At 39.0% G+C, this 25,443-nt stretch overlaps 1 protein-coding gene and 1 long non-coding RNA gene across 3 annotated transcripts in view; one reads left to right on the top strand and one right to left on the bottom strand.

The window, feature by feature from the left end:
• LOC134164116 (uncharacterized) overlaps window positions 1-3,906 on the bottom strand; it is a 39,248-nt gene extending 35,342 nt beyond the window's left edge. Inside the window, exon 1 of the long non-coding RNA XR_009965001.1 lies at window positions 3,724-3,906. This is a non-coding gene — a long non-coding RNA (uncharacterized LOC134164116). The remainder of the gene's footprint in view (window positions 1-3,723) is intronic.
• The window catches only part of ANKRD10 (ankyrin repeat domain 10), a 37,932-nt gene continuing 15,606 nt past the window's right edge, over window positions 3,118-25,443 (top strand). The window contains exons 1-3 of one of the 2 annotated variants that reach the window (XM_062619510.1): window positions 3,118-3,482; window positions 8,688-8,840; window positions 17,422-17,513. In XM_062619510.1, the coding sequence (XP_062475494.1) occupies window positions 3,282-3,482; window positions 8,688-8,840; window positions 17,422-17,513 (446 nt within the window). In that variant the 5' untranslated portion in view covers window positions 3,118-3,281. Of the gene's footprint in view, window positions 3,483-8,687; window positions 8,841-9,871; window positions 10,117-17,421; window positions 17,514-25,443 lie in introns of those variants that run through there. The other variant, XM_062619518.1, reaches the window with a different exon arrangement.

The following is a 25,443-nucleotide window of genomic DNA, read 5'->3' as shown; positions in this document are numbered from 1 at the left end:
CACTAAACTGAAAGTTGTGGTAGCTATAAGTACTCCCTCCCCTGGCCAAAACGTCTACCTTTCCCGTGCTGCAGTGCTGCCATCTATAAAAGAGCTTATTTCTAATTCACACTACACATCATTCTGAGATCTGTGACTTGGCAGCCTTGTAGAAATCTAAGTATTATTTTGTTTTGGTGAAGATAGAATAATATCTAGAAGATGCAAGTATTAGCTGCACCAGCTTCAAGTGTTGAAATTCCTCATCTGTATATTCCTATCATAGTGTTATATTTTTACCTCAAAGCACTTTGATTAATTGAGCTTCTTAAAACCACCCAGGACATGATTTTATTATTCCTATTTTGCAGATAGAAAACCTAATGAAATAAGCCTCTACAGTTTAAATAATGCCACAATGAAGAACACAGCTAAGGTCAAATCAGAAGTTTCTGAAAGCCAACTTTATATCTTTGTATTCTCTGTCTTGATAGTGCTGTAAAAATACAACCACATACAAATTTAATAATTTGTATGAATTTATAGTTAAATATGATAGTTCTTGATACCAGACTTGTGCTGCTTGCCTGAAGTAGAGACATATGTTATTACTGACTGTCCAGATCAAAACAAACCTGAGAACACAAGTAAGGTGTTTCATTTAGCTATAGTTTTTACAGTCTAAACCCCCTGTTTCTACCTCAGGCCATCATTGTGATATTTTAAGTAAAATCTTCATCCAAATCTCCTGTTAGCTGTTGCAACAGCATTTTGGAAAGCACCCACACAGTGTCAGCCCTTTCCACAGTGAATGAACGTCCTCATCACCTCCTTGACAACTAAAAATTTACCCCATATGCTGTACATCTAATTCCTTTTCTAAGATTTTACATATGTACAAAAAGACTCTTTGTTATGGGAGGCATATGTCAAGAGGGTGTTTTATGATGGCTGTATTCCAAGGTGCATTTTTTTCTGCTTGAAGGTAGGTGTTTTTCTTTGTGTTGGAATCTTATCTCCAAGGATAGGATATCATACATACACAGTTCAGCTATGCTAAAATACAACAAAGCCAAATAAATGTGAGGAACTCCTATGGAACCACAATACATACTCGCCGAGAGTATACAAAACCACGATGAGGGCCAGTTTCAGCAAAAACTGGAAACTTAACAGTGATGTGTTAGCCCAACAGAGTTCCCCCTCAAAGAGTATATGGAATTAAAAAAAGCTATTTAAATAAAACCCCAAACCAAAAAAACTACAATCTTTATACATTCCACTACTAGTTCAATCAGAAAAGTAATTTAAAAATGCATTTAAGCCAAATAATTTCAGATACTGGTTTCTACCCATCACAATACAAAATTCACATTTCTCATGCACAAACTCTAATCCAAAAACATTTATGAATGTTTTAGTTTTCTTGATTTCTGGGGTTTGCTTCCTTAAGAGAGAAAACCAACATACCTTCTGAGAAGTCAGAACTCCTGTCATAAGAAAAAGGTATTTCACAATACCTTAATGATGAATTTAACCTGATGTTAGAGAAAAGCTTTTAAACTGTCTAGGTCTCCTGGTGCTTTTAACAGAAATTACTTTGTACCTTCTGTGCCCCTAAACATAATTCCCAGCTTACATTGTTTAAGACTGTATACTGAAAAAAGAACATTCCTTGATTTTCAGGGGCAGATGAATGTACTTGGGCTTAAACCAACCCTTTACTGTCAATTTAATTTTGCTACAGTAAGTAGTTCACAAATACTTTGGACAGAAAACAATTAGGAGCAATCGGCAAAAGATTCCTAAAGTTTTTGTGGAGTCCTGACTCAAGGACCACTCTCATGAGACCCCACCTGCAGGAGTTTGTCCATGTCTGGGGCCCTCAACACAAGAGGGACATGGACCTGTTGGAGTGAGTACAGAGGAGGCCATGAAGATGACCAGAGGGATGAAACATCTCTGCTATGGACACAGGCTGAGAGAACTGCAGTTGTTCAGCCTAGAAAAGCCTTTTGAAAGGCCTTAGAGCAGCCTTCCGGTACCTAAAGGGACCTAAATGAAACCTGGAGATGAACGTTTTACAGGGACATGTAGTGACAGGACAAGGGGGAATGGCTTTAAATTGAAAGAGGGAAGATTTAAATTAGATACTAGGAACAATTTCTTTACTGTGAGGGTGATGAGACACTGATACAGATGGCCCAGAGAAATCACGGATGCCCCATCCCTGGGAAGTGCTCAAGGCCAGGCTGGGCGGGGCTTTGAGCAACCTGATTTAGTGCAAGGTATTCCTGCCTGTGGCAGGGGGGTTAGAACTAGAAAGTCACTTCCAACCCAAAGCATTCTAGACTGGTTGTTAGCTGCAATTGCAAATTTGTCATTGTCATTTTAATCAGTCACTAACAAGGTTATCTTTTGGTTTGTAATCCATTATACAGTGAAATAACAGTGACCTTGGAGTCCTGAATTTGGCTTGAAAGCACTTACACACTTACACAGCACTTACAGAAACACAACTGACTACCCAGACAGTAAGCAGGTCAGGGCCCCCAGCAAGGAAACACACTGCACACATCAGCAGCCCCCTGGAGCTGAGGGGAGTCTGCTCAGGTGAAGACCGTGTGATGCCTGGAAGAGGGCTTGATAAGGTTCTCTTTGTTTCCATAAAATCTGCTCCCGTGAGTGCTTTTACACAGACCAACATCCTGCCTCCTTAAGTGCTGCTGCTACCGCACGGGCGCCCTGCAGAGCACAACCCGACTAGGAGGCCGATTCCCCTGCCAAGAGCTCGGGAAAGCTCCCACCACCAGTTTCCACCTGCGCAGGGGTAGAAGCGGCAACACTGCCGCGCCGGGAGAGCATATAGCCGCCGTCTTTCCGCTTGCATGCCTCTCCCCGCTGACGCCTCGTCTCTCTCCACTAGCATGCCGGACTGGACGAGGCCGCTCCCGCCCTGCCCCGGCGCTGCCGCCAAACTCGCATCCTCAGGCAGCGGAAAACAAACCGCAGCCGCGTACCACCCACCGCGCCCTGCCCGAGGCCCGGCCCGGCCCTGCTCCCGCCCCGGATCCCCAAGGGGTGCCCGGCACCGCCCGCGCGGGGCGGAGCGGCGTGTGCGACCCCGCCCCGCTTCCTTTGTGCTCGGGCAGCTCACGGCCGCCGCATTCGCCGCCGCTTCCAGCGCGGGCAGAGCGCGCCTGCCCGTGCATTCTCTTTTTTAATTCCTTCCCCCCATACCTTCCTTCTTATTCCCCCTCTCCTCACCCCTGCCACCACCGCTGCTGTCCCCCGTGCCCGCCATGTCGCTGGGAGCCGGCCCCGAGGCGGGTTTCTCCAGCGAGGAGCTGCTGACCCTGCGCTTCCCCCTTCACCGCGCTTGCCGCGATGGGGACCTGCCAGCCTTGTGCGCGCTGCTCCAGAGCTCGCCCCGCTCCGACCTGGCGGCGGAGGATTCCTTCTACGGCTGGACGCCCATCCACTGGGCCGCGCACTTCGGCAAGGTAGGGCCCGGCCCGGCCGGCGGAGCGAGAACCGGGAGCGCAGGGCAGGGGGGGGAAGGTGTTGAAGGGGAAGGAGGGCGCGAGTCCCGCTCGCGCGCAACGCGGCGCCATCTTTGTCCTTTGCGCGCTCTCCGCCGGGAGGCGGCTGCCGCCGTCCCGTCCCCCTCCGCCATGGCTGCTCGTTGCTGTTCTGGGGATAGGGTGGGAACAGCGGCGGTGCTTGGCTTCTGTCCCGGCTTACCAGCGGTCAGTGAGGCGGGGGTAGGGCTGGTGGCACCTGCCGCCCCCCAGTCATTCATCCTCTCCGTGGCGCCGGCTGGAGCGGACCCGTTTTTCGCTGCCCTCCCGTCAGCCTGGCCGATGGAGGCGCCTCTGGGTCTCGCAGCAGGGCGTCCGAGCGGCGGCCGCCAAAGGGGAGGAGCAGGGGCTGGGGGCTCCCCTCTAGCCCTGGCCGGGGAGCTCCGGGGGAGGCCGGTAAGCGTCCGGCCGCGCTTCCCCACCACCCACCCCTCCCGCTGCGTGCTTTGTCCGCAGAGCCCAGCCGCTGTCCTTAATGGTCCTCGGGCTCCGCACCTGGAGACTGTTTTGTTGTGGGGCCTGTGTTATGACTACCGGCTCGGGAGAAGATGGGTGTGCTTGTCAAGCGCTGCTCTGTCGCCTTCAGTGTGAAAAATGGTGGTTGATAACGCACGCAGATGCGAGTACGGAATTAACTGCATTAATTGGCATGGTTGCAGTGCAGCAAAGATCAACATGTAAGAAGTAGCTACATTATCTTGAAATTCTTAAGATGAGTGGTATCTTAATTCCTTGATTTTTATGTAGGCTCTTCATGTTTCTAATGTGGCGAGTGTTCCATCCTAGGCAGAATTTCACCATAGGGGGCTGGGGTTTGGTTTTCTTCTTCATCAGTTTGTCGGGCTTTGGATTTCGAGGGGCTTTTGTTATTGTTCTCCTTCCCATTTCCAGTGTATTTGTATTTCTTGTTTGTGTGCCAGAGGAGGAAAATGAATATACTCAAGCAGTCGTTACGGTTTATTAAAGTCCATTAAGACATGGTTTCCATATGTTACATGATCTTATCTGCAGTGCTTGTTTGATAAACATTTTGGAGACATGGCTAACTAGCCTTTCAGTCTAAAAAAGAAAGAAAAAAAAAGAAAACCAGAAAAAAAACATCAAAACACACCACAAAACAAACAGACAACCCCAAGCCCACAAAAGCCAAGACCTAAAACAACCTATTACCTGTTCAGAAAAAAGCTAATATACACTTGGGGGGGGAGAGTGCTTTAAATTTTATTGTGAAGTACATGCATAGAAAATATGAAGGTACTGATTTGGTGTTACACTCTTCTGTTTCGTTTTTCCATCTCACAAGACTCTCTCCAGTAGGAGCTTATAGCAGTTGTGCTTTTGTGTTGGAGGTGTGTGTGGTTTGGTTTGGTTTCTGTTTCTCCTTTAAGCATCTTCAGTTTTCTGTTAACCATCGTAGATTATGTGAGGTTTCTGTATGTGTTCTAGTTTCCGTTCGAGAGACTCTTGAAGAAACAGATAACAAAGGTAACAAGTCAGTCTGCAAGGTAGTGTTTGTTTGCCACGGCCATCCTTGGGTATGGGCAAAATTTGATGCCTGTTTTTGTTGTATATAAGGGGGGAAAAATATGGCAAGCAAAATGAGACTTGCAAAGATGGCATAGGCTGTAGATGGATTTTATAGAACTTTCTATACACGTACTTTATCCTAAAAGCCTTGTGACAAGGTCTGGGCAATTACAGTCTACGGAAGTTATCTGCAGGTTTTATAGTCTTGTTAGGTAGTGCTCATTCGTCTGAGCCGGAGACTATACAATTGAAAGAGTTCCAGCAGTGTAATTGGACCCCAGAATCGACTGCCTTTTTGTGGCACAGCTGTACTTTTTGCCTTTCACCAGTTTAGGGTTGCCAGCACTGAAACAATAGCTGTGCTTAGTGGACGTTTGCGTAAGGCATCTTTTGTTCCTTTTCATCTCTTCCCGCCCCCTCCCCCAATTGAGGTTCATCAAAACTTTAATTGGAGAGTTCTGTTCCCTGAAGTATTAGTTTTAAAACATTGGTTTTGGGAATGTTCCGTACCGGCTACTGAACATAGTTTTACAGCTTGCAACTAATAAATAAAATACCAGCAGAGTCAATTAAACGTAATAGATACTACAGCCAGTTATTTCTGGATGTTTATGTGGAGTTTTAATGACAGCATGGACTTACTTTTAGACATAAGTAGCAAATCCATATTAACATGTGCTGAGTATCTGTGGCAGTGTTTGCATTTTCAGGACATTCCCTGACTGCAGAGAAGTGCTCGTATCTTGAGATGTCAATTAATTCTCATTAGAGTTGCCATATTCCAATTAGAGTTAATTATACAGTGCCCTAAATTACCCTGGCATCCTGTAAATTTCTGAGAACATGGGTCAGAATGTAAAATTGTTAGCAATCTAAAAATCTGCTAGAGATATAGGAAATGAAGGGCTTGTATAAAAAGCAAGGTTGCTGTTAATTCACTGTGTCTTGCATTAATTTAACCTCATTGTAACCACTTAGATGCTGTCTGAGAAAATTAAAATACACATTCATTTGCTTGTACTTTTCTCCTGCCTTTTATTTTTTTGCCATTTGACTGTTTACATTGTAGGAAACAAAATAGGAGTAAGTACATTCTGTTTCTTTTGGAACAAAAGTAATACAGATAAAAACGCTCGTCTCTTCCTTGGTGTTTTGCCAGCATTGTGGCCTGTGTGGAGGCCTGTCTTTCTTCATTAAGAAAGTTTAACCTCTGCTTAAGGTATAACAAAACACTGGAAAACATCTGCTAAAAGGCTAATGAAAGCAGACTTTTGTGTCATGATCTCGAGCATAATCAATCCTGTGCAGTATTGTTTTTTATGTTGACTTTTCCCATCTGCAGCAATTTACCTTGTTCCATAATGTTGGAAGAAGCAGGTTTTTATGACAGCCGTGATACAGAAGACCCATACTTAAGCTTTTAATGGGATGAAACATTATATTCTGTTAAAACCCTGTAAGAGATAATGAAAAAATAAAGCACACAAGAGAAAATAGTTTAAACATGAAGTTGTGTAGATAATCATGATGTGTAAACATGTTACAAAGTGGATTTAAGTATTTTTGTTACAAGATGCCACTGGTGAACCGATTCCAGTGTGTTTCCCCTCTCAATTGATGGGCTGTAATGCCTGTCTGATCATGGAAATTCTTTCAGCCTGGTTTCTGTGCAGGAAATAATAGTAATATTTGCTGAAGTTGTAATGCTTGTCTGAAAGTGTTTTCAGACTAATTCTGTTAGAAGTCCATTGTTTTAAAAATGACTGAAATTTATTTTTGTTTGCAGTTACACTAGAGGAACCTCTTGGTGTAGCTGGAGTTATTTTCCATCACATTGCTTATTAGTAATTACAGTGTTACAATTGTGAAGGGTTAGCAGCCATGTTAGGGGTGCTGGCATGTGAACACTGAGGAAAGTCTAAGATTAGCAAGCACAAAATGTATTTGGGTAGTCTATCATTAGAATTACAAATTTGCTTACACAAGTTTTGATGTAAAAAAAATATTTTTTTTCAGTATAAGTGCTTGTTTGCTTTTGAGAAGGTACTTTGTCATTGGTAATGCTGAGGTTTATGGAACTAGATTCATCAATACTGCAATATTTCAGTTACCCTCACCCTTACACCTTTACTTAATTTAATTAGGGTGTTAGTGGTACATCTGTGTCTAGTCCATTGCAGTCCAGAAAGGTTTATCTGTGTTTGACATATATGGGGGGAGAAAGCAGTTGAAGTTCCCAATATGTTTGCAAAACTAATACAGAATATTTCACTACAATGGTTGGTAGTTTTGTATATGCAATTCATGAAGATCAGGAATTTACAGGTTTAAAAGAGACTGACATACAGCAGTAGAGAACGTTGTAATCTTGATGTTTATATTTGTCTCTGAACCAAACCGTCAGCTTGCCAGATGATTCTGGTGCCTTTTTTTTTTTTCCTTCTGTATGAACAGACTGTGGTGTGGCTAACAAACATTTTCTTTATCTGTGAGAGGCTGACCCTTAGATTTTTATGTGAACCAGTGCCCCAAGTTGGTGTAAAGGTTTTTTTGTTTTGCTGTCGCGTGTGTGTGTAGTGGTGTTTGTTATCTAACCACAATAAATGGAAGCCTAGACTAAACTGTTTATTTTAGCATAGTGCATTCCTTTTCCTATCAACAGAAAGACAATGTTACTGTGTGACAGGAAAGGAGCCTTTTTTTGTGTACGTGCCTGTGGTGTCTTGTTTTTTTTTGAGGTCATCGTGGCTGTGGTTTGCTTAGCTTCTACAGATGTGGTGTTATGAACATCTAAAAATAGAAGCTGTATATCTGACACTTCTGGTTAGTGTGACAAGAAAACGAAAGAATACAGTCTGATAAAATAGTGCAGCTTTTTAAAGTTTTTTCTTTTTCTGATATTGCCACAGACATGCAGCCTATTGGTTTATTTATTTATGACAGCAATTCAGCCATAATAACAGGAAATCGATGGAAAGAATTTAGTCCTTTTATAGTGTTGTCATACTAGTTATTATAATGTTAACAGTTTCAGGTTTTTTTAGTAATCTGCTTCTGTCACTTTAGGGAAACATTAAAGAAATACAAAATATTTCTTTGTGTTTTTCTGATTTACCTTCCTCTAAACTCTCCTGAGAGTACATCTTCGTCTCTCTTAACAACACTGTTTTGTCAAACATTATCTAATAATGTCTGTTTAGCACGGTGTCTGCAGCTTTGCTGGATCAAATTTCTTGAGTTTGTTTTTGTGCTTTGTTTGGTTATTTTTTTTTTTCCTCCCTCCCTTAACAGTAGTGAACCAAATAGCTCTGTAGTCAGATCTGAGGTATTTATGCCCTCTTTCCCCCCATCCTGAAAATTAATGTTGTATTCAGTTTTGATAGTGAAAATTACATGCATCTTTTGTATGGCCTATGGCCAAAGTAGGGAGGAGTAAAAAGGAGGAAGGGGAAAATTCTAATGCTCATATTCTCTTGTTTTGCACTGCTGTAGTCTCAATAGTCTGCTTATCTTCTCTAGGGTTTACATATTTATTTATCACATGCTAATTGTCATAGCACATCTGTAACATTTTTGGTTTTATTCCTCGTGTCTTTAAAGCTGGAGTGCCTAATGCAGTTAGTAAGAGCTGGAGCTTCTGTAAATGCCAGTACAACACGTTTTGCTCAAACACCAGCCCACATTGCTGCTTTTGGAGGACATCCACAGTGTCTGAATTGGTTGATTCAAGTGGGGGCCAACATAAACAAACAGGTATGGATTCACGTTTACTTCATGTGTGCATAAACTTTTGGAAGGAGTGTCTCAATCCCTTTTTCCTGTATGCATGATCGTTACATTCACATATAGATGTTATTTTTAATATCAGCTGAAGTCAAATGACTTAATTATCATTTACAGACCTTTATAATTTCAGTAGAGATAGGACTAATGAATGTCCTTTAAGCCACTGCAGGTTTGGAGAACATTTGGTTTAGGAGTTGAAATCATGCTGCTGCTTGAACAAAATGGTATGCTGCTCTGGTGTTGGCAGCATTAGTAGATACTCTGATAATGCCTCTTTAAGGGAAAGAAAAAATGTCTAGTGAGGAGCATATTATTAAATATGCTAAGAGTTGAAAAATTCACCATTACCTACAGAGCCATGAGACCTTTGTGGGGCTTCATGATAGTCATACATCTAACTAGTAAGATATGCTATAGTTTATTTTAAGGTGCATCTGGTTTCAAACTGTTTTCCTTTTTAGATTCTTTCCAAAGCTTGTCTAGTAGCTTCCTGCAGGTAGATCAGAAACACGTACTTTACTAACAAAGAATGAATTGGGGATTTTTTTTTTCCCTATTCTATTACTTTTATAGTTAAGTATGCATAATGATGTATTTTGTGGAGGACAGTGTATTAATATAGCAAAATTCCTGTAAAGAACTGTACTCTAGTGCAGTAACAGAATCAAGTGTGTGAAGCTATTATGCTTTTGGAGATAATTTTTGCAGCACTGAATAAATCTATGTATGCTGGGCATGCATAATGTGTGCCTTTTTAACAGTATGCAAAATTATTTATAGTATTCTATGAGAGTAATTAATACTACAGCATATGCATTTACTGAAAGCTGTAGTATAGCACAGCATCTGTAAAATGCCTGGTCTGTTAAATCTCGCATCATACTTTTTTTAATATCTAATGGCCAGACTGTGTTTTATATGCAGTAGAGTTAAGCTAAGTCTGCTGAAGGACTTGAACATTTGCATTTCTAGAGTTTGGTTCTTTTTGTTTTTTTAAGCTATGCAAAAATAAGAAATGGGGAAGTTTGTGTTGAGTTTTCAGAAAAGAAGGCTGGTGCATTGAGAACAGCTGTGAGACACCAGGAGAATTGTAGAAACAATGAAGTGGCTGGATGCAGAGGCTATAGATCGCATCTTCTCCTTGATACCTGACAAAAGTAACTTATGCAATAAGTTATTGCTGCATAGTGGTAGAATCTTCAGAAGAGAAAATAGAAGAACTATAAATGCATCTGGAGACCAGGTAAGAATGTAAAGAAATGGTGATTAGAGAGGAAACGTGGCATGCACAGAATAAAGGTATACAAATATCTGCTAAATGAGAAGAGAAGAATGAATGAAAATGAATGAATGAGAAGAATGAAAGTTTCCAACTATGAGGATAAAGAGAAGAACTGACCAGTGAGGTTGAAATGGAGTTGAAGAACAAGCTGGCTGTCCTGGAACATGTTGAGGGAAAAGAATCATATCTAGTGAGTGAGGTTATAGCAAAGAAGAAAGTAGCAACTAGCCCCCAAAGAAGAGAAGAGTGCAGAGAGATCTGTCCATGGGCTGAGGGCGCCATGCACGTGACTGTAAAGGAAAGGAGAAGGCAGTATAATATGCAATTAAAAATAGGCAGGAGACTGATTCCACCTAAAAGAAGGCACCAAGACTAGTCAGTGACTCAGGAATCTATAAATTGGTGGCCTGTCACCAGACCAAATCTAATTAATAGGTCTGTGGTCCTCCACAGGAGGAAGAGTACTGAGGTTCTCAAATTTTCAAAAGATAGTGTTGATGGCATCCTATAGACTTCTAAGGGCAGATTTAGGTATTGACAGGCAAAGGATGCTACTATAGATAGTACTGCAAGCTGACTCTGTGAAAGCGTTGTACATTGTTAATAGTAGGCTCAAGTTTCACTTGAGTATAATAGCTTATTTTGCCTGCACAAAATATTAAACATAGAGCAAGAGGTATTCTAGATTTAGTTTGAAGATAGCTCTGGTTAATTAAAATAGTAGTAGAAACAAAAAATTTTGTTAAGTTTTTAGTTAGGATGCAACTGGTCAGTCACACTGGTTTCCCACGAATGAGTCCTGAAAGCTAGGCAAACTTAGATACATCTGGAGTATTTCTTACATGGCTATGTGAAGCATAGTGCATGCTTTGCTTTCCCTGGTTCCTTCCAGCTGTTTATTGAATTGCAGTCAAATTCTTCTATCCTTGTCTCATTTGAAGTCCTTAATAAATGATCTTGGTTCCTTATTTAACTTCCAAGTACTGTCAGGTGATAATCTAGGGCTTCCACCCACACTTTTGAGCTTCCAGAGCACTATTTCCTGATGTGTATTTTGTTTGTTCCTTCCAGCTCGCTGACTGATGCTGTACTTCAGACAGACATAGTCACTGGCTAATGCTTGTGTGAGGACAAGTGTTCCATGGACACTGGATACAAAACACATGCTGAGAAATCTGGGAATACTTGATAATTAAAGTAGTAAAACTTTCCTTCCACACTGACTCCTGTTCATTGGCTACAGACTAACCCATCACCTCTGGGAAAAAAGGATAGCTTCTGAAAAGGAATCCACTCAAGTCTCTCAGTCTTTATGTAAACCTCCGGTACTCAGTAGAATTTGCATGCACGCTTTCTCATATGTGCCCTGAGGTACTGTGTTGTAGTACATGCTGCCTGCCCTGAAGTTTAGGAAAACATGAAAATGCATATCTCAGTGCTGGTCAAAGCTGCCTGGGACATTTCTTGGGCAGTAGCCATGAAGGATTTAGGCTGAAAGCTCCTTGTCCCACCTGTACCTTTCTTCCCAAATAAGTTCTGTAATTATATCTGTGATGTCCAGCCCTCTTATATTACTTTATGTGCTGGCTATAACCCCTCTGTCTCTTTTTATGACCAGTTGGGCGGTTCTCTCACCTCCAGGATCACTATAAAAATGCAAAGGAGAAAGCTGGAGTGACAAGCAGTGATCTGCCTGTTCTACATAGCAGTGTAAAAAAAAAAAGACAGTCCTACTATTATATATATATATTTTATTTTTTTTTTTAATTCAGTGGGCAGTGCCTGCTAATAGCTTTTGACTTAAGACCTGCATTTGGCTATCTACCTGCTCTAGTTCACTGTAACAGTGCAAAGCAATTATACTGCTACTTTTACTTTCCATGAGATTTTTTTTTTTGATGTTTTATCCTTGTCACAGATTGATTTTGTGCTGTTGTGCATATTGACAGCAAATAAGAGTACTTTTGGTTAAAAAGCCTGTTACTTCATTTAAATATATTTTCCCTCTAGCCTCAGCCTATTAAAACATTTCGATTACATGTTGATTGTACATGTGTTGATTTGCCCCTTCCTGCCTTATTTCCTGTGGCTTGGCTTAAAGACGGGATAAGAAATACTGCATCCTTACAAGTGGTGCTAATATACTTTTCATCCAGCCAGTTACCATCATATGCTGATGATGGCAGATAGATTTAGGAGGGTTAGATTACCTATGCTAACAAGAGACGTAAACATACTGGTATCCTTGGTGAGGAGGAAGAAGACACTCGTTCTTTGGTATGTTATGGTTCTACATTTTAAAAACAGTTTGGACTAAATCCAGATAAAAATATTCCATCAGTTCTCATCTGTACTCAAAATTCAGAAGGAGGAAGTGTGATGAATTCAAAGCATTCATTTATAGTGAAGAATAAGGAAAAATACTCTGTATTCGACAACAATCTATTTCTTGGCTTCAGAAAGGGTGGGTGCTGGGCTATAATCTGAACAGTTTTTGGAAATGTGATCTGGTGATAGAACTTTAATTTCAGTTGATTGAGATAAGGAATAGAATTAATTTGTATTTCTTGTCAGTTAAAATAGTGCTTCTGTGTCGTAGATATCTGTGCTAGAAGTGTTTTGAAGTGCTTGCATAGCGTTGTGTTTTAACAGGAGTAGGCACCTAAGCACCACACAGCCCCTTTCTCATTTCACCTCCCCCCAGTGGGTTGAGGGGGAGAATCAGAAGGGAGAAGTGAGAAAAACCCTGGGTTGAGATGAAGACATGTTAATAGGTAAAAAAGGAAACAAAACCAAGAAAATGAAGTTGTTATAAAAAATAAACACAACAAACACTAAAGCCCCTGCACCATAACCAAACAATCCCACAATTGCTCATCACTAGCTGACTGATTCCTGAGCAATGATGGTCCTGGAAAGATGCCCCAACTGTTCTTGGTGAGCATTGTGACATACTGTATGGGATATTCTTCTAGTCAGTTTGGGTCAGGAGATGGCAGCTGTGTCACCTCCCAGCACACTCCTAGCTAGAACATTGATGTGTTATCAGCATTATTTTGGTTATGAATCCCAAAACATGGCACCGTGCCAGCTACTATGAAGGAAATTAACTGTCCCAGCCAAAAACCAGTGCGCATGTTCGAAAGGTTTTAGTGTAGATGTGCATGGGGCTTTTTGTTTTAAAAAGAAACATTTACGGGTAAGTAACATATATATGAAAAGGATGTAAAGATATCAGTGAAATCAACTGCATTGTATCTAGTGATTTGGAATTTTAAAGACAAAATGAAAAATATGTACCAAGTTCAACTGGAAGATCCTAATGTCAACAGAGATGTGGATCCCAAAAATACAGAAAGGGGAAAATGGAATAAAAAAATTGCTTTATTGAACTGAGATACAACCATATCTAAAAGAGGTCTGGGAACAAGAAGACAGTTCGAGGAAAAACACTTGGATCAGTAGAGGAAATGCCTTTTGAAGTTAAGCAGCATAGTGAGGAAATGTGAGGTGATTAATCAGTAACATAGAGTTACTGATTTATCAAAAAAAGCAAAAAGACTCTTCAGGCACAGAAATGAAAACAGAATAAGGAAGGTAGCTCAGTAGAAATAACAGTGAAAGGTAATCTAGTCATGACCCGAAGTGAGAGAAGACTGCCTTTGTCTTTGCCAAAGGATAGTTATGCTCCTCTAATTGCAAGGAGGAAGGTGTTTGGCGGTGGTAGTGAGTTTAAAAAAATAAATGTGCCTGTAATGCCTCATGACTCTTCTTGTCGTATCTTCAGGAGCACCATGCACAAAATGCTTAGTCTGCACAGAAGCAAACTTGTGTTACCTTGAATGATAAACTAATAAAACTTAATTGGCCTTTCTGCTCATTTATTTACAACGTGACTTTTGGATTAAGAGACAAGTTTGGGATATTGGTGCAGTGTTAAATCAGAAGGGTGAATGGGATCTTGAAAAGTTCTGCTCTAGGTATGAAAGGCCAGTACAAGTTATTGATGTTTCCCTTCCTGGAATGTTACTACAGAAGGGATTATATCAAACTGAACCACATATGGAAGTGTGGACAATTACAAGAATTATGAGATATGTAAAGGATAATTAGGAATTTGTAGAGCCCCTCAAAGTGACTTTTTGTTTTCCACATAGCCAAAGAAGGGATAGGGAAGAGGTGTCTTATGCCTGAAAATGCGCTAACAATCTAGACCCTGAACAGCTCTCAGAAGCTTCTTGGAAAAGCCTCTGTTAAATTGCTTTTTCTGTTTGGTGCCATCAATTTCAGTTGTTGAATCAAACCAGAATTGTTCTGAGCCTCATAGAGTACTTTATTTTTCCCTGTATGCATAATTTTGAATGTATTGAAAAATAAGTAAAGCCACTTTTCAGTGGGAAAATTTTTCTTTTCAGTCTAGCTCATAGCTCAAAGAGGATGTCTTTATAGAGCTAGGAGACTATTTCATAAACTATTTCAGTGCAGATAGATTGGGTCCTACAGGAGATCTTCAAGAGAAGATTAACTGATGACTGAAATGTAGGTGCTGTAATTAAAACCAAAGCCATAAAAATCTCAATTTGAATGTTTGACATTCTCAAAGTGTTTTTTTCAATTCCTTAGCTTTAGAGGAGAAACACTTGCTTTTCTGGGCCAGTGACTGAAAGAAGCCTTTCTGAAGACATGTTCTCTTCTGACATACTAACTTTTTCTGGTTGTTGGTGACAGGATTGTTAGCTGTTACAAGCTTAATGTGTTCTTGTAATGCAAGGGTCTTTTCTCACCCTTCTAGTGTTTCCTCACAGCGATGCTTCGTAATTCAGCTCTCTAGATCTTGTTGTAGGCAACATGCTAGGTTTGTGGGGCTAGTAGAAATTTCTATCATCTTTGTCATATGCATGGCTAGTTGAGCTAACTTTCCCTATTTCCCTGAGCATTCTATTGAATGATTGATTACCTCTTAAGTTAGGGTTGGGGTTGTAAATACTAATGCTGAATGAGAGAGGCAAATCACTTCTTTTCTATGCTTTTACCTCTTAACAAAAGGTGTGGAACCATAGCAAAATGATGGATCGAAGACAACTTCCATTATGGGAAAATATGAAGAAAATTTCCCTGGATAAATCGGTGCCAAATTAATTTTCATATGTGATAGTTAATTATGTCCTCTGTTAAATGTCTCTGTCTTCCCCTGTAACTTCAGAAGAAGTTACAAGTAGGAAAAATTACATAAATGTCATTGGAAATCAAGTCTTCTATTCATCAGCTACAGAAAGCCATTTTGGGAGATGGGCTCTGTGGCTCTTTTCTAATCACTACGGACTCCACGGAGTTTTCTGCTCTTGTCTCCAGGCTTCTTTGTCAGCCTCAGCAATTTTCCTTAGTTTATAAGCAGGTAAATTTTTGTCTGGTACCACTGCTGTTCCTTTCTGGGGGTGCTAGGTGGTTCACTTTTTGGCTTAATATATGTCTTAAGCACTGTTATACTGGCTTCACCATCAGTGAATTTGCAACTTGTTACAAAAATATTTTGCCATGAAATAAAATTGGCACATAGAAAATGGAGAGTATATAACACGTAATCCAAAATTCATTTTCAAGTTATATTTGCATGGTCTAAAAGATGTAATTTCTCAGAAGCTTGGCAGACAGTTTTAAAACACTTGTTACCTTCTATATCAAAATGCTAGTATGATCATATTTTAAATATGTTCACATCTCAAATTGAGCTGAAGTGTAACCAGTACTGTAGTGTTAGATGGTGAGCACTGTTGTGTATGAAGACTGGTGAGTCAGTAAAGGTGTTGTGTTACTTCAATAGCTAGTGTCGATATTTTAATAAAAGGAACAGGGAAGCAAGAACAAGGCATTTGACACTTGTAACATGTTTAATATTAGTGGAGCAGACGAGTGAAGTCTGTCAAAAATCAGAGAAAGAGGATGAGGAAGGAAGGGTAAAAAAACCCCACCTTGCTATCTATTGGAAGTGTTGAGGACTGTGATAATTACCTAACAAATCAGTAAGTGAACATTTACTTGCTACTTCAAAGCTGTATTTGATTACAGATTCTTAATAGCTGATGACCTCATAGCAGCCTTCCAGTATCTGAAGGGGGCCTGTAAGGATGCTGGGGAGGGACTCTTCATTAGGGACTGTAGTGACAGGGCAAGGGGTAATGGGTTAAAACTTAAACAGGGGAAGTTTAGGTTGGATATAAGGGGGAAGTTCTTTACTGTGAGGGTGGTGAGGCATGGAATGTGTTGCCCAGGGAAGTTGTGAATGCTCCATCCCTGGCAGTCAGTGTTCAAGGCCAAGCTGGACAGAGCCTTGGGTGGCATGGTTTAGTGTGAGGTGTCCCTGCTCATTGCAGGGGGGTTGGAATCTGATGATCTTAAGGTCCTTTCCAACCCTAACTATTCTGTGATTCTGTGATTAATTGCAAGTACTGAATTTTGTCTGCAGGCTGTAGATGATGATGCATGGAACTGTCCTGCTGCTTTCTGGTTTTGTTGATAAAAATTGCCGTAGATTCTCCCAGTTACCTGTGAAGATAGCTTGTAGAGAGGACTTGCCTGAAAAGTAATAATACACTACTTCCAGTATATTTGCACATAATATGAACAGATGAAGTGATTGTATTTGCCAGGTAACAATAATGGAGTATAAATGAATACAGATAGTCAGAAAAGCATATAGGACATGAGTCAATGTGTATGTCTCAGGAGACATCTGGCCTGGCCTGTGAACTCTGGGCTTATTTCTATTACAGTAGAGTTAGATGTGTACTCCTCACCTGGTGAGTATTTATGGTGCAATACGGTACTGCATGTGTCAGTGAGATCTGAAAGCAGTATAGACCCATAAACTTGGCCATGATGCTTCTGAATTCAAGGTGCTTTCCTCAACCCTACATACTGGGAAACACAAGGGCTGGGCAATAAAGGTGTTAGAATAATTTGTTACAGTGGTATATGTTGTGGGGGTTTTTAACACCTTTTGCTGAATTATGACTCTGCTGATTGCCTAGTTACTGGATAAGGCTTATCTTGTGAGTTAGATGCTCTTAGCATTATTTCTTGCTAAATATCTAATGTACATGACAGCATACTGCAACCTTTAAAATAATAATAAAGTACCTGATGCATTTGCTTGCTAATAAATGTTGCTTTTCTATATCTGCTTTCTTAATTAAAATGAGTATTGTAAAAATAAGATTTTGATTTTTTGAAAGATTATGCTTGACAAAATGTAGTTTGTCTTTACAGGACTATGTTGGTGAAACTCCTATTCATAAAGCAGCACGGTCTGGTAGTATGGATTCCATAAGTGCCCTTGTGGCTCATGGTGCGCAAATAGAGTAAGTGAGGTATTTTTTCGTGTTGTTGATTGTTGTGTGTTTAGCTAACTAACTTAGACCAGTAAACATATATACTAATGTCAGATGGAAGTCAAAATAGCCAACACATGATTAAAAGACAACTAGACATGTTCAACTGTAATGAAGCCCAAGGTGGTTTGCATGTCTAGAAAGTTTATTTTACCTAAGTGTGTATTTTACCAGTGTGCTATATTAGTATTGCATTTATATCTGATATCTTAAAATATTTATCATGCTTCTGTCAGATGTCCCCAAATTGTACATCTCATGTAGCATGTAGATTTTATGACAAATTTACACCTTGCACTGTTGAATAAATACAGAAAACAATGCAAAAGCAACATTGTCTGCAAAATAGCATCTCACACACTCTTTGCAGTTAGTTTAATACTGTTTGTTAGTGTATTGTGTATTTGCCCTGTTAACTTTTTTCTTTGAAGGTTTATGTACTGCAAAAACATTCAGAAAATCTCACAAACTTTTGAAACTTACAGCATGGACAAAATGGATGCAGTTTTCACCTAGAAATGTTGAGTATAAGCTCTATGGCTTATAATAATGTAAATACTTTAGCAATTTGTTTTAATTAGAACTAGTCTTATTTTCTTAAATGGTAACTAGTTACTGTATTTTAATCTGGAATATGAAACTTTTAAGTTGTAAGTGAAATAAGAATCATGTAGTCAAATTCTTGTTTTACCCTTTGGTTTCCATCTTACTGTTTTTGTAATGCTGCCCTGATAAATCTATTATAAAATTTAACTCTTTTCAGTAGTATCATAGAATATTGAGGGAATATAGTATCTTGTAAGTTTTAATAGTAATGAACAGATTGCTTTATATAAAGAGATTGCTTCGTAGAAAGGTGACACTAAAATAACTATGCAGCTGTCTCAAGTTATTGACAAGCTCATGGAATCAGCCTCAAAATTACGAACTCTGATTTTGCATTCACTTTCAGATATCTTAGGATAAACTCAGATTTAAATTTACTGTGGAATTGAGCAAACCTTAATTATCATCATCAATTAGTATGTAATCTTGCGATTTTTACAAAGTAACCAATCAAAAGAGAAATTGCGGAACTGCATAAGCAATGTGAAATGAGTGAGTTAAGAGTCTGATGTAAAGAAGAGGATGTGTTACATCCAGAGGACTTTTCAAAATGAGTAGCTGAGTAACTGAGGTTGGAGATGCGGCTGCAACTCTAACTTACTGAACTAAAATTTCACTTTTTAAACATCCTATTTGAAAAGCATAAGCAAAACATTTCTGTAAGACTTGGAGAGTGGTATCTGCCTTTGATCAAAACTATTTGCAACAGAAGTAGCGTAGGTTTATAGCAGTTTTAGTGAGCAGGAAATAATTTGAATTCTCAGTGTTCTCACTTTGAATTCCATCTGTGTTTCAGTAAGGTAGACTTGTCACAAGTTCCATAGATAATTAAATATCAGATCCTATCCAGGAAATGTTAAAATTAGGGATGAAAATGCAGTAGGCTGGTGGAGCAACCCACATTTAGTCAATTAGAAGATGAGGATTTGACCCTCTCATCTGAGTGAGCTAGCCATTGACTAACTGGGGTGAGGATTTTTTTCCTTAGAATCTAGTTTCCAGGCTTAATATGTTAAATTAGGCCAAACCCATGTATATGATTTTGATGCTGAGTAATTTGTTTTTTTTGGGGTTTGGAAAATCCATATCTGTAATGATTATGTTGCTGAAAATATATGTGCTCTGAAACTTTTGACTCCTTTATTTTATGACTTCAGTTAGAAGAAAAGGAGAGGGATTTTATCCATCTGTTGGAGTTCTAATTTGTATATATATTAACCAAAATTATAATTTGCTATCTAGGACCGAGGTGAGAGTTTTATTAAATGTAGAACTAAGCAGTAACTAGAACTAAAGTGCTGATGTGTACTGATGGTGAATATGGCCTTTTTTGGTAGGGATTAGATCTTACCCAATTTTTTCTTTATTTCTTCATACAGTTACGGTACCAAAATCTAGTTACGTGAAGATACGGAGAATGTCCCTTGTGACTGCAAATAGTCAAATATACTGCTTATTCCTGATATTTATAGTATGCATGAAGTATTGCACCATCCCTGTTTTTTTATAGAAAGTAGAACAGGGATGTTACGGTTTCATTATTACATGAGCACTAGTAATCAGTAGTGCAATACTGCAAGAAATGTATTTTTTTATTAATGGGTGATTACTGAAATACTGCTTTTAATATGAAGTAACTTGGACTAGTGTAATTTTTGGTATCAGTGTTTACCGTATTTCTACTTTATTCCCTCCTTTGGTTATATTGGAAGCCAAAGAACAATAGTCCAGTAAGGATAAAAGTAAGAATTTTAGTTTGAATAAAATTGCTTCACTTGCTGTTCCAGTTTACTGTATTTCAGGCTTGTTAGTATGTTGCTTTTACAGAGTATGTTGCAGTCTCTAAATTTCATTAAGATGTTGCATTGTTTTCCTAATTGATGAGAGAGAATTTGGGTCTCTATTCCTGTGTAAATTTTTAATAATATTAAAAAATAATAATTGTACCCTAGTGAAAATCTTTTGATTTTTTTGTGGTATTTACCTTCTCATTTTAGCTGAAGCATATTCTGTGCACAGTATGTCCTACAGCCATAAAAATGGTTGCTCCACTAACTATGGTATTCATGGACCCTTGAAGAGGGGGAAGCAGGTGGTCACAATGTCCTCATATGAGTGAAAAGGTTTGCTGTGTAACTGACTTTTTAATGTGGATAGTACCTTTTAAAGTATCCATAGTAACTGCTGGATTTTCACTAAAAAGCATAATTATGCAATTTATGTGTGTTTAATTGTGTATTATTTATCATGGTGACAAACAAGTGTCCACAGTTCTTTGTGGAGGAAAAGCCTTCTTGGTGCCATGTTTTGTTTTGCTCTTTTACGCTGTTTTTAAAATGCTGGGTCTTAATATAATTACATAGTTTGCATCACAGCATATATATAAATATAAAAGCTATAAACACGGAACATGAATAAAAAACAAAAAGCAGATGCAGCTGTTACACTGATTGGAACCTCTTCTGTTTTATGTCCATTTGTATGCAGTTCCCTTGTGCATTGTGTACCCTTCTGGGTAAAAATTCTTCTGCAACTGTCATTTGAACAGTTGTGTATTCCTTAGTGACTAGATTCAGAGCTAGGAGAGAAGTTTCAAACACTGTATTATCCTGGGATAGAGGCGTAACTTGTGGGACAGGATGTGGCTGGGTGTGCACCCATCCAATTGAGCACAAGTACTTGCTTGCTTCAGAATTCAGTTGATCAAGGTGCTTGAATAGTAGCATAGGAAGGCTTTTAATTTTCCTGCCAGAAATCATAAGGATTGGGGGAAATTTGGTTTGTATAATGTGATGGGGTGCTACAAGACATCATAGAGATGCTTTCCTTTCTAGTTTCTTACACTCTGGTCTCTAGGTCTGACATGCAGGGATAAATGTATCATTACATCTGTTTCTACCAGATGACAGATTCATATTGTGATGTTGATCTAGTTTAGGCACACGCTTCAGCCACTTCCTCATTAAAGCTGTCTTGCATTCATTTGAATGTGTAAATTAACTCTTCTGTGATGCCAGAAATGTCCTATCTCTGGTATTCAGTTTTTCAGCAAAAACTGCATTCTGTTCCCTGACAGTGGCTTAATTTTAATAATTCTCCTTTGCAAAGTCATGTGTCACGATCTGCACTGTGTTATTTAAAAAAAAAAAAAAAAAAAGAAAAACATCTTTTTTCTTCACAACTGCCTCCATCCTCCATAACGGAAATCTGTCCAGTGTAAATTTTTTAGTGCTGCTGGATTAGCCCTTTGTGAAATCCTTGCACTATGCTTCTGTTTGAAGTCTGTTTCATATTTTAATTATGACCCCTCCTGTGATCTCTCAACTTTTGTTCTTCTCATTTGTACTCTTAACACTTCTTGACTTTCTCAAATCCAGTCACCTTTAATGAAGAGACAGAAGAAGAGTGATGTGTAGATTTCATGAGGACAATGCAGAAATCGGCCATTCCTTTGTGATGTAAACTCTCAGTTCCTTTTCAGTTTGGAGGGGAAACTTCTATGGCCTGTTTTCTTAAAGGGTCTCAGCATTCAGAGATCTCTCCTGTTAGTTTCTAGATTTCCCAGTTTCTTAAAATCTTGGCAGATACTTGCAGGTTTTTAACATCTGTGTTTTTCTTCACCCTTAAGCATTGATCTCCAGTCCATTTCTGATGTTTGCATACTTACGAAGTGCTGTTACAATGTCATCCTTTTCCTTTAGAAGCTGTACTGCTGCTACATTGATAAAAGTGTAGAAAAGCCAACATCTTTCTTAGGGTGATTAGCCTCACCTTAGGGTTATTAGCCTCATCTTGAGAGTTCAGGTTCTTGCTCATCGTTTGTCTAGGAATAGGATTTAGGTGCTTTTTGAACAGTGCTTTTAATCTGTTAATTAGTATTTTAATACTGATAATATGGTACTTTTCAAACTCTGCCATTTCATGCTTGATTCTTTCTGCAAACCTGATTGATTGTTCTCCAGATAGTAGTTAAACTGCTGGATTAATTACTGTTGCATTATTAAACAGTGCAGTATAGTTGAGGGAAAATGTGGCTGTTCCTATTTAACTGTATATAACAAGCATTTTAAGGGCTGCCACTGTAGTATTCTTCTAGTGACAATTCCGCAGTATGGAGGCTATACGTATTGGAATTCATTCTTCCTTTCCTGCCTTACATAAACTCTTCTGGAAAGGAAAAGTCAAAGTGGTTTGTACATTTCTGTGGTGAAACTCTAATTCTTCTGCAAAATAATTACAAGTAAAGCTTGCTGATTTCTTCCCTGTTTGGTTTCACACTTGATTGTCCTCACTGTGGAAGAATTTAAAGTGTAGGAGGTTGTGATTTTGAAGTAAGGCAGTAATTTGGGTTTAGTCTCAAAGAAAGATTTGGAAATACTGAAGCAGAACAAAGGTGCATGCATATCTGATAAATAGAAAAAAAAGTGGAAGAGAAAGGCTCAATCTTACAGCTGACCGGGATGGAAATAGATAGTTTTCACAGTTACAGCTGTTCTAAATAATTGCAGGAAGCTGAGGCAAACTCCTACCGCTAAGTTCCTGATCAGTTTGAGAGTCAATTATTCTTAGTGGAGTAACAACAGTAGTTAACTGACATCAGTTCAGAAATAGAGGAACATGAGAGGTTGTATTTTTTTATTAATAAAGTTAAATCCTTCATTAAAGCAGTGATATTTTATGACCTTTCTGGAGCATAAAGGAAGTTCACAGGATATGGATCAGCTTGATAGGGGAGCTTATTCATTAGTGCCGAGCTTTTGTGATTTTTAGCACTGGTTTCTCAGCTTCAGCCCAAAAGAGATGGGATAAAGAACATTGAAGTGTTACTAAGACTTTTGTGTGAGGAAAGCTGAGATTTCTGGTGAGAATGTTTGGATTTTTTTATTGGGAGTGATCTGCCTTCCTGTGTGATACTGTGCTCATGTCCACTATGCAGCTTCCCTTCAGATAGGTTATTTTTTTTCTGCAAGATAAGGTATTACTGACATCAGAAAACCCGGGTGTGGTTAAGTCGGGTGGAGAAACCAAAGTGTTACAAAGTGGCACTTGGCCAGAGCACAAGTTAGATACAGTGGAAGAAACAAGGGTGCCGTGTATTCCCAAATAAAATGGCCTGATTAGTTTGGTTTGTTGCTCCAGTCGTTAGTGGTGGTGATTGCTTGATTTGCTGGTACTTTTTGGTTGGATACATGATGGCAGAATTGTTTTGCAGCACATGAGTGCTGACTTCTGCTGTATTGATTTGGATTTTGTTTGCTGTTCTAGTTTGTGTCTTTTCAGTAGAGTTGATCATAGTTCAACTAGTATTTTTGAACCTGGACAGAGACCAGTAGGTAGTTGTGGCATGGCCCAGAACATGTTCCAGTTAGTCAGAAAAATATTCTAATGTGTCATGCAATATTGTGGCAATATCCATAGGTGCTGGAATGGGTTGCCCAAGGAAGCTGTGAATGCTTCATCCCTGGCATTGTTCAAGGCCGGGTTGGACAGAGCCTTGGGTGACATGGTTTAGTGTGAGGTGTCCCTGCCCATGGCAGGGGGGTTGGAACTAGATGATCTTAAGGTCCTTTCCAACCCTTACTATTCTGTGATTCTATGTGCCGCAGATTACAAGATGTATCTCATTGCATGGAGGCTTAACAAACCCTGGAAGAGCTTTGGCAGCTATAAATTAGGGGAAATGTTGCTCTTCTGTTTCAGCTTCTGTTGCCTTCTTCCGATTTTGCTTGTTGCTTAAACATGGTAGATAAATTTTCTTTCAAATGGAGGAAAAATCTAAGTTGAAAAAACTCTTGCAAAGTTAAAGTGGTTTTATGCACTTCAGTAGTTTCTTAATCCAAAAGATCATCTGTCTTATTGAATAAGAACATCAAGTTAGTTCTGTCACAAAACTAAATTTTTTTATAATTTGATGGTCTCCCTCTCCATACCTATTACAGGAAAATAATGAATCCATCTAATACATTTAGTCCTGTAATTCTTGATTATTTTTTTCCCTTTTGACGCAAAAATACTTCAAAATTAATTTCATTCTTAAGCTCTTACTGTCCATGCTCTTGAACTTTCTTCCATGTTTGGCACATTTGAAAGAAGATTGCTTTCTTTTTCTAATTCTAGGCTATCATTGCTTTTCATTTGGTATGCTGAAGAGATATAGCGTGATTTTATTTGCTACTAGAAGCATCTTGGCAGAATATGAATTGCAAGGTTGTTTATCTTTCCAAGTCAGAGTTTGCACTGAACCTTCCTTTAATAGTATTCCGTAATTCTTTCCTCATTGTAAGCAACTTCATCTGCAATTCCTGACATGTTTCTAGAACCATGATAGCAGCAGAAATGATAGTTCTCATTTTCATAAGGTTGGCTAGCTAAGTAACTCTTACATTCTCTTTGGATTTAAAGTGGCTGCAGTACTAAAATGGTGCTTATTTGGAATTCATTTTTGCTACTGATCTAGGAAATAGTTATTTTCAATGTAATAGGTCTTTTCTGTTATGCTGTATTGCAATCAGACTGTTGTTTTAAGAGTTTCCATAATCTTTGATACCTTTCTTTTGTGAGTTGTGCTTAGGAATCACTTGTTACGTACTTGGATATGAATTTAAAAATGCTGTTGATTATTGATGCCAGGCAAAGTCAGATAGGCCTATATTGTTCAGGCAAAATTTTATTAGAAACTGTGAATCAATTTTGCAAGAGGTACTTCAAAGTGAAATATTCTGTTTGAAGTCTTCCTTAAAGCATATAAATTGGAATACAGATACAGCAATAAATCACCACCTGATGGTGATGCTTGTAGTAATTCCGGTGTTGCCTGCCATGGTTAATGAATTCTTTCTTCTGCCAGCATTTGCTCAGTCCCAAGTTGAAGTATCTAGGAGCTAATTAGAGCTGCATAATTTGTAGTGTACCTGTTTTTTCATATGAAAAAAGTGGCTTCATACAGGAGAGCTTCATACTTCCCAGTATAGACACCTTGTTAAGATTTTGGAAGATGTTTGTCATAACTCTGCCGTTGTTTTTAAAAGTCTAAAATAATTTCAGCTGCCACATGTTTGGTTGTGAAATAAAAACTTGGCACCAACTTGTGCTTTTGTAGATGCCCAGTATGTAATCCTAGCATGAATTTTTATAGCTCTTCCCAGCAGTGACACACATCTGTTTAGTTAAGAGTATTTTTCTCTTGGTATCTGAAAAAAAAAAAAAAAAGAAAAAAGTTTGAAATTATCTTACAACTATTGTATTTGGACACCAAAGGGTTAAAACACTTTAGTATTTTAAAATCATTTTGCTT

The sequence above is a fragment of the Pezoporus occidentalis genome, unplaced genomic scaffold (assembly GCF_034315485.1).
Source record: "Pezoporus occidentalis ecotype Australia unplaced genomic scaffold, CSIRO_AGI_Poc_V1 ctg105, whole genome shotgun sequence".
Lineage (NCBI taxonomy): Eukaryota > Metazoa > Chordata > Aves > Psittaciformes > Psittacidae > Pezoporus > Pezoporus occidentalis.
This window is presented reverse-complemented; position numbering and strand designations above follow the sequence as displayed.